This window comes from Labeo rohita, chromosome 23 (genome assembly GCF_022985175.1).
Source record: "Labeo rohita strain BAU-BD-2019 chromosome 23, IGBB_LRoh.1.0, whole genome shotgun sequence".
Lineage (NCBI taxonomy): Eukaryota > Metazoa > Chordata > Actinopteri > Cypriniformes > Cyprinidae > Labeo > Labeo rohita.
Window position 1 is genome coordinate 18,265,644 of NC_066891.1, and position 14,068 is coordinate 18,279,711.

The window sequence follows — 14,068 nt, forward strand, 5'->3', positions numbered from 1 at the left end:
AATTTATTTATATAAAATATGCTAATTAAAATGCATTTAAAAAAAATATACACAACCAGTCAAAAGTGTTTAAACAGTAAGATTTTTAATGTTTTGTTTTTAAGAATTCTCTTCTTCTTACCAAGCCTGCATTTATTTGATCCAAAATACAGCAAATCGCAGAAATATTGTGAAATATTTTTACTATTTAAAATAAAAGCTTTCTATTTTAATACATTTTAAAATGTTATTATTATTATTATTATTATTATTATTGTGATCAGGGCTAAATTTTGTAGCATCATTACTCCAGTCTTCAGTGTCACACGATCCTTCAAATCATTCTAATATGCTGATTTGCTGGAAGAAACAATATTATTATTATTATTATTATTATTATTATCAGTATTATTATCAATATTTAAAACAGTACTTTTTTTTCAGGATTCTTTGATTAATAGGAAGATCCATAGATCAGCATTTATCTAAAATAAAAAGCTTCTATAACATTATACACTATACCATTCAAAAGCCTGGAGTCAGTATACATTTTTATTTTATTTTATTTATTTATTTATTTATTATTAGTTTTTTAAGATCAATTCTGTTCTTCTGAACCTGGAAAAAAATTCACTGAATATAAAACAAATCTGCTCAGCTGTTTTCAACATAACAACAACAACAACAACAACAATAATAATAATGTTTTTTGAGAAGCAAATCAGAATCTTAGAATGATTTCTGAAGGATCATGTGACTGGAGTAATGATGATAAAATTTCAGCTTTGAAATCACAGGAACAAATGACATTTTAAAATATATTAAAAGAGAAAAACGTTATTTTAGTAGTAAAAATATTTCCATATTTACTGTTTTTGCTGTACTTTGGATCAAATGCAGGCTTGGTAAGTTCTTTAAAAAACATCAAAAATCTTACTGTTCAAAAACTTTTGACCGGTAGTGTAGTTTTATAGCAGGAGATGTTAGTATAATAAAACTGGTTATTATATAAAATTTTGCATTTTGCACTTATGTGTGTTTTCTAAAATGCCTCTATTCTTTTATTAATGGAACTGTAAATACAGTAAATCTGGTTACTATATAAAATTTTGCATGGGAAAGACTAAGCCTTCTTCTGAGTGTGAAATGCCTCTTTTTTGTTATTAATGTAAGCACAATGCACAGAGACGCCCGACCAATTACTTAAGCCTCATATGTGCCAGCTAAAATGTGAGATTTTGGTGTACAGCACCCAGAAGTGAACAGTCAGGCTGACCCGGAAGCTGTGCTGTCTGGAGGCGCATAGAGAACATCCAGCCTCTTCTCTGCTTTATTAAAGCCTCTCCTGCGAGGAAAAACACTCTGACATCGATATAAAAGGTTTGTGCGCTCATGGCGTCTTTTTCCTTTTTCCCGCACTGAGCTATCGTGCACATTACTGCATTGTACGACAGATAACTGTTCGGCTGGCGCGATTTATCGCCTTTGATCTACCACAGGTTGCACAAAGCGAAATATAACATTATACATGGCAATATTTGAGTGCATTGTGCATGCATGTACGAACGGTTTCAGTGTGCATTCGCTATAACGCTGTTATAATGCGATCGGGGCGGCAGATGTTGTAAAATTACACAGCCGTGTGCAGCGTTTCGCCAATTGTAAGACATTTTTGCACGGCATGATTGTCGGAAGTGTCAGTTTTTTTTCAAGGGGGGCCGGGCAATTCAAAGGTGCTATTCTTCATAAACAAACACACACACATATAACCACAAACATCTCGTTGCTTGATCGGGTTTTCCCTGAAAAAAATGGACCGAGTCGAGCCTCAATTTTTGGGCTCTGCAGAATATGGCGTCCTTATGAAAATATAACAGGCTGCCATTTTTGTTTTTTTCCTTTTGTCTGAAATGTTTTTGGTGAAACTGTGCAGGAATGAATCGGAGGTGATCAGTAGAGATGAGAGATAACAGTGTCGTGCAGCCGCTGTATGGGGAAATCACAAAAGTTTTCTGACTATTGTTTTCCTCTAAAGATGCGTCAGGATTTTTGTACTTCAGATCTTACGGATCAGCTTTTTGTTCAATGAGGCATTTGAGTTTTGTTGAATTCGGTCACTTTTTATAGTTTAAATTACGTCACACGGCAAATATTAATTTTTTTCGACACTTGTGCTAATGACTCAAGTCATTTAACAAACTACCAAATAAACAAACTAAACATCGTGGTAACCATTAAGAGCAAAATCTGGGCAACATATAAATATAAATATTGAATGTATTCACCTTTTTCTTCAACGCCGAAGCAAGCTTATGGGTGAGACTTCCGGTTCATCAGCCGCTATAGGGAAATAACGAGAAGAATAATAACGTGCAGTAAACGGTAAAACTGTTTCCACTACAAACCAGTGTTCATAATTAAAATAATACATTAAAATAATATGGTAAGACTTACCAATTTGCTATATCAAAACAAGCTGTTTTGTACAGCTAAAAATAGCTGGATATGGATGTGACCAGAAGCCAAAAACTCATAAAATTTACAAATGGCCACGCCCACTCTTCCGGTAGATAGCAAATGTTTTATTCCATGTTATAGGTCAATTTAATTTAATTTAAATTTATTTGAAACAAATAAGAAAAAAGTTCATTTCTGACATCATTAAGCAAAGTTTCTGCCGAAATGTCTTTGTTACTAGTTATTGTTAACTTGATTTTAACCTACATTAAAAATTAATTAAATTTTGGTTTTAGAGTAGTAGCAATTCAGTTATGGCGGTTTGGCAGAAAATATCTGTAGTATAGTAAATTTATGTACAGGAACCAAGTTGTTCGTCTAGAGAAGTGCACAGCACACCATTCATTAAAGCAACAGTTCAGACCAAAATAGAACTTATGTCATAATTCGCTCACCCTCATACTGGTCCAAACCCACGTGACTTTATTTCTTCTGTGAAATAAACCACAAAAAGCCTGAGTCACCATCTATTCTTTATATGGAAAACCAAAATGGGGGAAATAAAGAAAGACAGACATGCAAGGTTGGCATGACATGACAATGATGACATTCTAATTGTTATTTTTGGGGAAACTACAGAAACTAAACTATGATATGTCAGTTAAAATGACTCATCCATTGTGAGAACAACTGAAACAAGCACTCATAGCCGTGTAGACTATTCCTCAATTACAGTTTCAATACATTTTTATAAATGTGTGGTTGAAAACAAAAAGAAACTACTTTTACATCAGCATTTGTAACATGTACTTTTTTATATTAGAAATATTGCATTACATTGATTTATTTACAGCTGATGTCAAAAGTTTACATGCAGAATCTGCAAAATGTTAATTATAATAAGAGGGATTATACAAAATGCATGTTATTGTTTATTTAGTACTGACCTGAAGAAGATATTTCACATAAAAAAACGCTTACATATAGTCCACAGAAGAAAATATTTGAATTTATAAAAATGATCTTGTTCAAAAGTTTACATACACTTGATTCTTAGTACTGTGTTGTTACCCGAATGATCCACAGCTGTTTTTATTTTTTTTTAGTGATAGTTCATGAGTCCCTTGTTTGTTTTTAGAAGCTACAGAAGATGTGTCCCATGTGTCCCAGAAGACGAAATAAGTAAAATTTACCCTGATCTTCAAATTCAAATGCATTGTTTTTTCTTTCGTGTGTGTTTGAACCTTCTGTAATAATTGCAAACCAAAGAATTTGTGGGACCTGAAAGATTTTTCTCAAGAACAATGGGCAGTTTAACTGTTCAGGACAAACAAGGGAGGAAAAAAGTGTAAAATAAGAATCCAGTGTATGTAGACTTTTGAACAGGGTAATTTTGATAAATTCATTATTTTCTCTTGTGGATTATATGTAAATGTATTTTATGTGAAATATCTTATTCAGTTCAGTAATAAATAAAAAATACAGTGCGTTTTGTATAAATTGTGTTTTGGTAAAATAATTAACATTTTGCAGATTCTGCAAGGTGTATGTGAACTTTTGACTTTTCATGTTATTTGTATGAAATTGACTTAATTCATAACTAGCTTTGGTGTGGTTTAGGTGATTTAGGTGAGGAATATAACTAAATTATTTTAGACCTGTTTATGATTTTAATCTGCTAAAGATGATACAATTTGACCCTTTTCTCTTTTATTAGAAAGATGGCAGAGCCTCGATTCAATAATCCATATTTCTGGCCACCCCCTCCCTCTATGCCTGGTCAAGTGAGTATTATGATTGTAATAGTTTATTTGACATATGAATAGTTTTCAAGTGACTGTTTCACTTTTTCCATTTTAATTCACCAAAAATTAAACAAATGCCATGGTGTTGATCAATACATGGAAACCGCCTTCAGAAAAGTCGTTTTGACATACTGTACTACTGATTACAGAGTGAAACTGTGTGGCATTTAACAGTCTTTGAACGTAAGAAAGCATGACCGTATGCACGTTTGCAAATCTGTACATGCCAGTGTGGTTTGCCAAAGCGAGCACTGAAATCTTGCTGTGAGTTTCCCCCACAGATTTTCCCCCCTTTCTTTGCTCGGTTTGGTTTAGTATCTCACGTCACATGATGTCCATGGCCCCTGTCAGAGCTAACCATTGACTTTTACAGCTGGATAACCTGGTTCTTATCGACAAGATCAAAGAGCAACTGATGGCAGAAAAAATTAGACCTCCGCATTTGCCGCCCACCACTGTTCCCTCTCAGCAGACTCTGCTGGTGGCCTCTCCACCTTCAGATGGTGGTCAACATGTGATGTCTATCCCCAAGCTGCAGCAGGTGCCGGGTCTTCAGGCCCACAACTCCTCTCAGCCTGACATCGCCCTGCACGCCCGCCCAGCATCCAGCACCATCGCAGGTACCGACAGCCCTTCCGTGTACTATCTTCACCAAGTGCACATGTAATGCTTCACCATTATGCACTGTACATTTCGGTATTACATGTAGTAATGTACTATGTGGGTCAACAGTGTAACTTGTATTTTTGACCCATTCTCACTCTTAACTAGCATGCATATTACTAGCATATTGTCTGTTTATTAGTACTTACAAAAGCACATATTAATGCCTTATTCTGCATGACCATATTCTATATTTCTAAACTTAACTAGCTCACTAACTATTAATAAGCAGTTTATTGAGGCAAAAGTCGTAATTAAAGGGATAGTTCAGCCAAAAATAAAAATTATGTTATTAATTACTCATTACTTTTGTTGGTCCAAACCCGTACAACCTTTGTTCATCTTCAGAACACAAATCAAGATATTTTTGATGAAATCTGAGAGCTTTCTGGCCCTGCATAGACAGCACTGCAGCTGACATGTTAAAGACCCAGAAAGGTAGCAAGGACATCATTAAAATAGTCCATGCTTGTAAACAAGCAACATCAGGATTTTAAGTCAGAATGTAGAGGTGATGAACAAAGCTCTTACAGGTTTGGAAAGACATGAGGGTGAATAATCAATGACAGTGATGAGTTTTCATTTTTGGATGAACTTTCCCTTTAAATTTGACTTTTCAAAACCATATGAAACAAACAAAAGCATATGTTTTTTACCATTTGGTATATGTTAATAAAATTTCAGAGCTGAATATAGATGACAAGACTGCAGTGAAGGCGAAGGGATTATGGGAAGACTGGCATATGCGACAAGCAGTGGACCAAGCCTCAAGAGCGAACCATCGCTCAGGTGGAAAAAGTTCATTCATAAACAGAAGAGAAACTGTGTTTCCATGTGCTATAGACAAGTTGTAAAATCCTTTTGATTTTCAAAAACAGGTCTCACGCTGTCGTCCCGCACAGAAAGCCACAACACCTCTGAGGCTATAACTCCCACAACCCCGACGTCTAGCAGCCAGAACCGTTTGGGCGGTGCGCCTTCCTTAAACACCATTTCTGGCCTAGCCAGTGGTCCTGGCATGGAGCATGTGAAAAGTGGAGGTCTGGTGGGGATGCTAGGACCACAGCCCAAAGCTCCACGGGGCCGCAAGAAGATTAAAGCAGAGAACAACACAGGCCCATTGCTGGTGGTGCCCTACCCGCTTCTGGCCTCAGGCCCTGACCAGGCAGTTACCATCGCCAAAGAGGGAAAAACATACAGGTTTAACATTTTTAGTAATGAATGATATCATTTATGACCTGTATTACACAATTTAATTTCAGTAACCAACTATTCCATTTTTGTGTTTCATACAGGTGTAAAGTGTGTCCCCTCACTTTCTTAAACAAATCAGAGATGCAGATTCATTCCAAGTCCCACACGGAGGCCAAACCCCACAAGTGCCCTCACTGTTCAAAGTCGTTCGCCAACGCCTCATACCTAGCACAGCACTTACGTATTCACTTAGGCATTAAGCCCTACCACTGCTCCTATTGTGAGAACTCCTTCCGCCAGTTATCACACCTCCAGCAGCACACCAGGTCAGCAGAAGCCTTTAGTGCATGTCCAAATGACTATAAAACCAGTTTAGAGTTTGTAGAATATTAATATATATGTGTTTGTTTTTAAGGATTCATACTGGTGACAGACCATATAAATGTGCCCAACCAGGATGCGAAAAGGCATTCACACAACTCTCAAACCTACAGGTGATGAAAACAAAAATAACAAGGGCAAGATGAAAATTATGTTGTAAAATGAGTAATAGAATTTTCTATGTCTCATTTTAATATATTTAAAGGGAACCCTAGGTATTAAGATTGTGTGTCTTTTACTGAATATGTTGTCGAAAAAATATTAAAGATTTACATTATTTTAAAAAATCCACATCGTTTTACACATATTTTGGACTATGTGGGGTGCCATTATTTCGATGATGTGAAATGGTTGCACTCTGTGAGCTACTGGTGGTACCTGTTGCTATTTTTAACACAACACAATTCAGAAAATAAAATACTGATATGATGCCACATTGTGCAGTTTTTGGTTGTAATTTTCAGTTGAAGGGCAACAAGAGAAGCGATGTAAGTCTTCACTGCTTTTCATAGTGATAAGAAGAGGGGAAAAGAATGGGAAGATGCCTGTGGATGAATAAAACTTCCTAAAGACCTGCGTCTTTGTTCTCCCCACTTCAGCCCTTATGCCTTTGAGTCTTTTAGTAGACCACAGCCACTGAAAGAGCTTACAAACGGCAGAGACAAGAAACGCTAGATGCCATCCTGGCAGGATGTAAACATGTTGACGCTTGTCTATGATGCAGCAGCCACTGAAGGAGTTCCTCAACATGGATTTCACTCGATATCCAGGGTTTTTTAGACTCTTTGTGGGGAAAAAAAAATCAATGGTATGGCATTTGGTTTAAGACTATGCTCATATCCACCGTCACCTGTAAGCTCTTTCAGTAGCTGTGGTCATCGTATCAGTATTTTATTTTCTAAGTTGTGTTGCAGTAAAAATAGCAATAGGTATTGGCAGTAGTTCACTGAGTGCAACGATTTCACGTAATTGAAATAATGGTGCCCACCATTGTCCAAAATATGTATGAAACTATGTGGATTTTTTTAAATGACGTAAATCTTTCATGCGTTTTCTACTACATATTTCAGTACATGACATAAATTATGTTATATTAAGCCATACAAGTCTTAATTCTCTGTTTAATTATTATAAATTACAATTCTGTTATATAATTGTCTTATAATTGTGATATATTACAGCTTTAAGATAAAAAAAAATATATGCACAATGCAATCAAAAGTATGAGTTCAGTAAGATTTTTTTTTTTGTGATTAATGAATTACTTCAGCAGGGACACATTAAATTGATCAAAAGTGACAGTAAATACAAATAAAATATTAGAGCTGCCTTCAAATAAAGATTTTTCTAGTCGACCAGTAGTCATTTTAAGAATTAGTCGACTATTAGTCGCACATTTGATAAATCATAATAATGAGCTTTTAATTGCCTACATAGCCTAATAAGTGCTCAAGTGCACGTGAAAAAAAAAAAAAAAAAGGTTTGCCACTGCACCGGCAGATATAATAACTCTGAATGTGTCAGGGAAAAATGGCAAGGAGACTGCATTAACGTTTTAATAATTTATTGACAAACTAGTGCTTTCTTTGTATTTAGTTTAAGAGATGAAGTCGGCGACTCTATAGATATATGTGTTTTTTTAAAGATTTATTTTTTGGCATTTTGCCTTTATTATGACAGGACAGTTTAGAAGTGACAGGGAGCGAAGTGGGAGAGAGAGATGAGGGCGGGATTGGGAAAGGTTCTCGAGTCGGGATTCGAACACGGGACGCCTGGAGCGCAACGGCAAAGGCTATCGCCGTTGACCTCTATAGATATATTTTTCATATCTTTAAGGCAAGTGTGCACAGAGTTTTGAAGTTTTGCACTCAAGTTCACAGAGAGTTTGACAGAAAGCGTGCCTTTTTTGCTTTCATTATTTTACAAAAGCCCAACGTTGTGTTATTGTGAGTGCACACAAATAAACATAGTCTTTACAGATTCAAAAGATGTATTACTTTTATCTGTATGACCAAAAATGACTGAGTATTTTAAGAGCAAGTGACTGCACCGGTACCTCCATCTGTCATGCAGTAAGCACGCTACCACTTAGCTTCCATGACACTTGAATGGCGTACATTTTTCTACGTTAACATTAGATTGAGTGGCCAAGTTGCTACTTTACACATATTTCAGATGAAAAGCCATATTTGAGGTTGATGAATGTTAGGTGAGCATTTGGATGTCCTGCCCGATGTACTATATTACCACATAGACCAGCTGTTAACGATCTGTCCATCACGGACTGCGTGACTTGGCTACTTCCTGTGGATTTTTTTTTCTGCAACTAAGCGACTATTAAAATTCTGGTCAACCAAGCCTCTTCTCGTCAACTATTAGGGGCAGCCTTAAAAGAATATATATGAAAAATGTAATGAATGTTCTTTGAACTTTCTGTTCATCAAAGAATCCTGAAATCATGTAACTGTATCATGGTTTTAATCAATTTTAAACAATAAGAAATGTTTATTGAGCAACAAATTAGCATATTAGAATTATTTCTGAAAGATCATGTGACACTGAAGACTGGAGTAATAATGCTGAAAATTAAGCTTTGCCATCAAAATAGAAAACACTTATTTTAAATTTTAATGATATTTTACAGTATTACTGTTTTGCTGTACTCAAATAAATGCAGCCTCAGTGAGCATAAAACACGTAAAAAAATATAAAGAAAAAATCTTACTGACCCAAAACATTTAAACAGTAATGAGTTATATACAATATGTGTGTGTGTATGTGTGTGTGCAGTATTTTATATTGTATGACACTTCAGCCTTGTTAGGTGTTAAACTTACTTCCTCATTTCTTTTCCTGTTCAGTCTCACCAGAGACAACATAACAAAGACAAGCCATACAAGTGTCCGAACTGCTACCGCGCCTACACAGACTCAGCCTCCTTACAGATCCATCTCTCCGCACATGCCATCAAGAACGCTAAATCGTACTGTTGCAGTATGTGTGGTCGCGCATACACCTCAGTGAGTATCAGTCCACATCAACCTATGGGGAAACATGGGACTTTTGTCATATTATGACACCATCATCTGTTTTATCTTTTTCAGGAGACCTACCTTATGAAGCACATGTCCAAACACACCGTGGTGGAGCATCTGGTCAGCCACCATTCCCCACAGAGAACGGAATCTCCCAGCATCCCCATACGCATTTCACTTATTTGAGCTTCCTCCCTCATGTTTCTCTTCCATTAAAAGGTATTTTGTTCACGCGATGGTCTTCCGTTGAGAAAAAAGTGTTACGAGCCCTCGGAGGACATTTGAGTCTGATATTGTCTTTGCCCCTTTAGCTCTTAGTGATATTAAGCCTACAGGCCACAGACTCAACAACTGCTGTCTGAACTGAACTCAACTCCAGACACCAGTCTAAAGGATTTTAATTGATTATTCCAAAAACAGAATGTCACAGTTGTGATCATTTTTAAGGAGTAGTTCACTTACAGAATTAAAATGTCCTGATAATTTACTCACCCGTATGTCATGATGTTCATGTCTTTCTTTCATCAGCGAAAGAAGTTAAGGTTTTTGATAAAAACACTACAGGATTTTTCTCCATATAGTGGACTTCATTGGTGGCCAACAGGTTGAAGGTCCAAATTGAAGTTTGAATGCAGCTTCAAAGGGCTCTACATGATCCCAGCAGAGGAATAAGGGTCTTATCTAGAAACGATTGGTCGTTTTCAGGAAAAAAACAGAAATGTATGTGCTTTTTAACCACAAATGCTCGTCATGCAGTAGCTCGGAGGTCACATGTGGTGTAGGCAGAAGTACCGACCCAGTGTTCACAAAGTGAACGTGCAAAGAAAGTCAAACGCCCTTTACAAAAAGAGGAGAGGAGAAAATGAAATGGAGTTTTTCACCCTTCTCTACCTTTTTGAACTAGAGTACAGAAACAAAGAACTAACCACACATGACCTTTCAACCATGATAATGTGTGAAGTCGCGGATGTGCATTGCAGAGCTAATGCAGATGAGCATTTGTGGTTAAAAGGTAAGTCATTTTACATTATTTTTAGAAAATGACCATCGTTTTGCTAGATAAGACCCTTATTTCTCGACTGGGATTCATGTAGAGCTTTGAAGCTTCATTGAAACTGCAATTTGGATCTTCAACCTGTTGGGTCCCATTGAAGTCCTCTACATGGAGAAAAATCCTGGAATGTTTTCCTCAAAAACCTTACTTTTTTTTGACTGAAGAAAGACAGACATGAACACTTCGGATGAATGGGGATAAATAAATTATCAAGAAATTGTAATTCTTGGAGTAAACTAATCCTTTAACATTTTGTTTCAAAGGTGTGTAAGGGAGACTTCCAAAGATACTCTTTAAGCACTTTTACAGCCTCGTGGTTTTGGCTCAAAGTCGAATGAATCTTTTCAGAATGGGAGCAGCTTCTCGCTTTGGGCAGCTATGAGAGTTTAAACTTAGTTTTACCAGGATGTTGTGTTTTATATTACTGTGGATGTGACACTTCTTCCACTTTAAGCTTCTATTATCCTTTTATAAGGGGTTTTAGGTCATGGTGAGAAATGTCAAGCTACGTTTTAAGTTCTGTATGCCGTGACACAGTTCCGGTAAAGTTTTGTGGATTTTATAAGCACGTTCGTTGGCCGAGTATTTTGTACCCTCAAAGGTGAAGGAATTCCAAGAAATCCCCCACGAACATAAAAGAGTGTTAACACTCTCTAAAACAATGACGCGTGTTATTTGCATCATAGATGTTTTACTTTTTGTGACAAGGCCTTTTTTGTGTGCAATGCAAATTTCATCCCTTCCAATCACAGTATTTTGAGGAGAAAGTGTCCTTTTTTGTCATTTTTTGAATTAAATGGCATAATAATGTCCATTAAGTGGATTTTTGTCAAGAAGAAGTGTCACACAGGTTCAGTGTTGTTAACTGAATCACACATTTAGGGTGTAGTGTGACCTCTGACCTCCGTTAAGTGTTAATTCCCTCTATTCTTCCCAACACAAGTGATGCAAAAGCACCTCGGGACATTAAGTTACACTGATGGAAAGTTTTTTTTTTTTTTAGATTATGATGTATGGCCTATTTAGATTTTTTTTATTGGTCAAATTCAAACTTCGTATACCAAAATATCAGTGATCATGTTTAAGAAAGTCAAAAAAGCTCATTTTGAATGTATTTGTTTTCATTCCCACCAGTGCGTTTCTGTTACACAAGTTCATCCAAAACTAAAAACTCTGTAAATCTGATGTTTAACTGTTTTTTGGGTTTGTTTTGTTGTTTTTTATACAGTATATATATAATTGCTCTGACAAGCAAACCAGCATACAAGCTGATAAAACATATTTTTAACAGTAGTGGGCAGCAGTATAAAACGTTCTCACAGAGTTCAAGCACACATGGTCTATTGAATTATTCTAGCCAGATTTGATCATACGTGATCATACTTGCCGTATGTGATTTCAACAGGCCACAACACTGCAGCTCTACAACATTCGTTTATTTTCGTGGTCATTTATACCAGTCATTTGTTAAGCTTACTGTTTTCAATTCATGTATATTTAGGAAACTTTTTTTGTCTGTCTGTTTGCAAAGGACCAAGCTGTTGCTCTCAAAATTCCCCAAAAAGTCTCATTATATAAGTCATTATATATACAGTTTAGGTGATTTGTTACACAGTAATGGTTTACTGGGTCAAAGTTTTTTTTTTTTTACTTTAATATTTGGGAATGTGACCAATGTCACAATTTTAGATAACAGCTGTTTGATGAAAACCTACTACTTGGTGCTTTCTACAAAACCTCAGCTCATTGCCAGGAATAGATTATTACATTACAGTACAATCCTGGCTTGTTCAGTCTCAAATCCATTTTAAATCAGTAAGACGTGTACATTTACTATAAAATATACCCTGTATTCATTAATAGTGCAAATTGCAAGGTTTAGATACTGTACTTTGTTCATTTTTGTATCTGTTTAGTATATTTCAACTTATTAATATTTGTTTTTCTGTAAGTACTGATCATTGTTTTTCTAGGCATCCTTGTCATTTTTATGTGTACGCCTTAATTTTATCATCGCTGAAAGACCGGTTTCTTTCTCTTTCTCCCTTTCATGTCGACGTTTTTCAGTATTCGGTTTTCTTAAGCCTTTTTTCCGCATGGAACACAGTAATCGTTATTAATTAACTGTTAACATGTACTACGTAAGACATTGTTATGTACGTTCTGAAATAATTCACGTTTTCCTTCGTCTTGCATTGTGGTTTCATATAAAGATTTTGTTTAATATGCACAGACAAGACTGATAGGTGAATTAAGAAAATATCAATGTCAAGAACACTTTGTATCTCTATCTTGTTTATTAAATTCAGACTGTTATACCTGAGCCTTTGCATTTTTTAAGATACACTGGAGTCAAGAGTGAATCCTGTAAATGGTTAGTAAAATTATATGTGACAATAACTGTATTAATGTGTCAACACCAAGCGGCAACCTCTCGGTCTCCCTCTTGAAGCCAACACGCAAGTGACTAAAACTGCAATTCATCAACTGGCCGCTAGAGACGCTGCAAAAGGGAGTCAATCCCATAGACTCCCCATGTTAAAATGCCCAACTTTACAGCAGAAAAAAATGTTTACAGCCTGGTACAAAAATGGTTTTGGTCTATATAGCTAATTTTGCCCTTCATGTCAACTGTGATGGGGGTGAATTTTTTTTTATAACTCATCTGTTTAAAAATTATATTAAGCCTTAAAGTGCTGCATAATTTAGGGCGTGACCACTTGAGTGACAGGTGGATTACCGCTGCTGTCACTACCGTCGCGCTAGGTGGGCGAGGTTTCAGCAACCAGCTCCACCCATGTCCCGCCTCTCTACCCATTTTTGATTATCCGGGAGTGACGTGCAGTGACGCGATTCCAAGATGGCGACGGCTGACTCCTGCCCACTAAGAGCTTCAAAAATGCTCTTCAGAAACCTACGGGTGACGTCACGGACACTACGTCCTTTTTTTTTTTTTCCCCACAGTCTGTGGTCAACACCTATTTTGGGATATTTTGCAGGGCTTGACAATAAGGAGTGCCCGATGGCCCGGGGCCAGCGTGAAAGACTCTCGGGACAGTTGACGAATATGTCATTGGCTTGATTGGCCACTGCCAGGTCGTCACGAAAGTTTATCAATTGCACGTGTTTTTTAACCTTGATAATTTAACATTTTAAGCAATCACGGAGAGACGCGTCTCAGATGGACAAATAGCCTACAAAAGTTTTAACTTTGTAATTTGACAATGATCAATACATGCATAATTTATACAGTGGAGACAGATGCACCTGTCGACCGGACATATTTCAACTGATCTCTTGTTTCTTTCAAAATGTCATGAATGTGGAAAATTACAAACTCTTTAGACATCCGTTAACAGACGCCAGAGACGCTAAAGATGATCATAAGCACGGCGCTGCTTTGTTTACATCGGTAACAATAGAAACGTAATATCACTCTCATTCCATACCTGCTGGCAAAGACTGAGTTTGCGTTCTTGCTGTTGTTTTTCCCAAAAGCA

The 14,068-nt window shown here is 36.5% G+C and overlaps 1 protein-coding gene across 2 annotated transcripts; it reads left to right on the plus strand.

Moving 5' to 3' along the window:
• Window positions 1–1,156: 1,156 nt before the first annotated feature.
• On the plus strand, window positions 1,157–12,884 carry znf362b (zinc finger protein 362b). Of its 2 annotated transcripts, none has more exons than XM_051096588.1 (9): window positions 1,157–1,359; window positions 4,154–4,220; window positions 4,615–4,861; window positions 5,589–5,693; window positions 5,807–6,104; window positions 6,200–6,424; window positions 6,514–6,592; window positions 9,341–9,499; window positions 9,584–12,884. In XM_051096588.1, the coding sequence occupies exons 2-9, from the start codon at window positions 4,158–4,160 to the stop codon at window positions 9,698–9,700; spliced, it is 1,293 nt and encodes a 430-aa protein (XP_050952545.1). In that variant the 5' UTR covers window positions 1,157–1,359; window positions 4,154–4,157; the 3' UTR covers window positions 9,701–12,884. The 2 variants fall into 2 exon arrangements, with proteins under 2 accessions (XP_050952545.1, XP_050952544.1); XM_051096587.1 differs by having other exon boundaries at window positions 1,163–1,359; window positions 5,783–6,104.
• The last annotated feature ends 1,184 nt before the right edge of the window (window positions 12,885–14,068 follow it).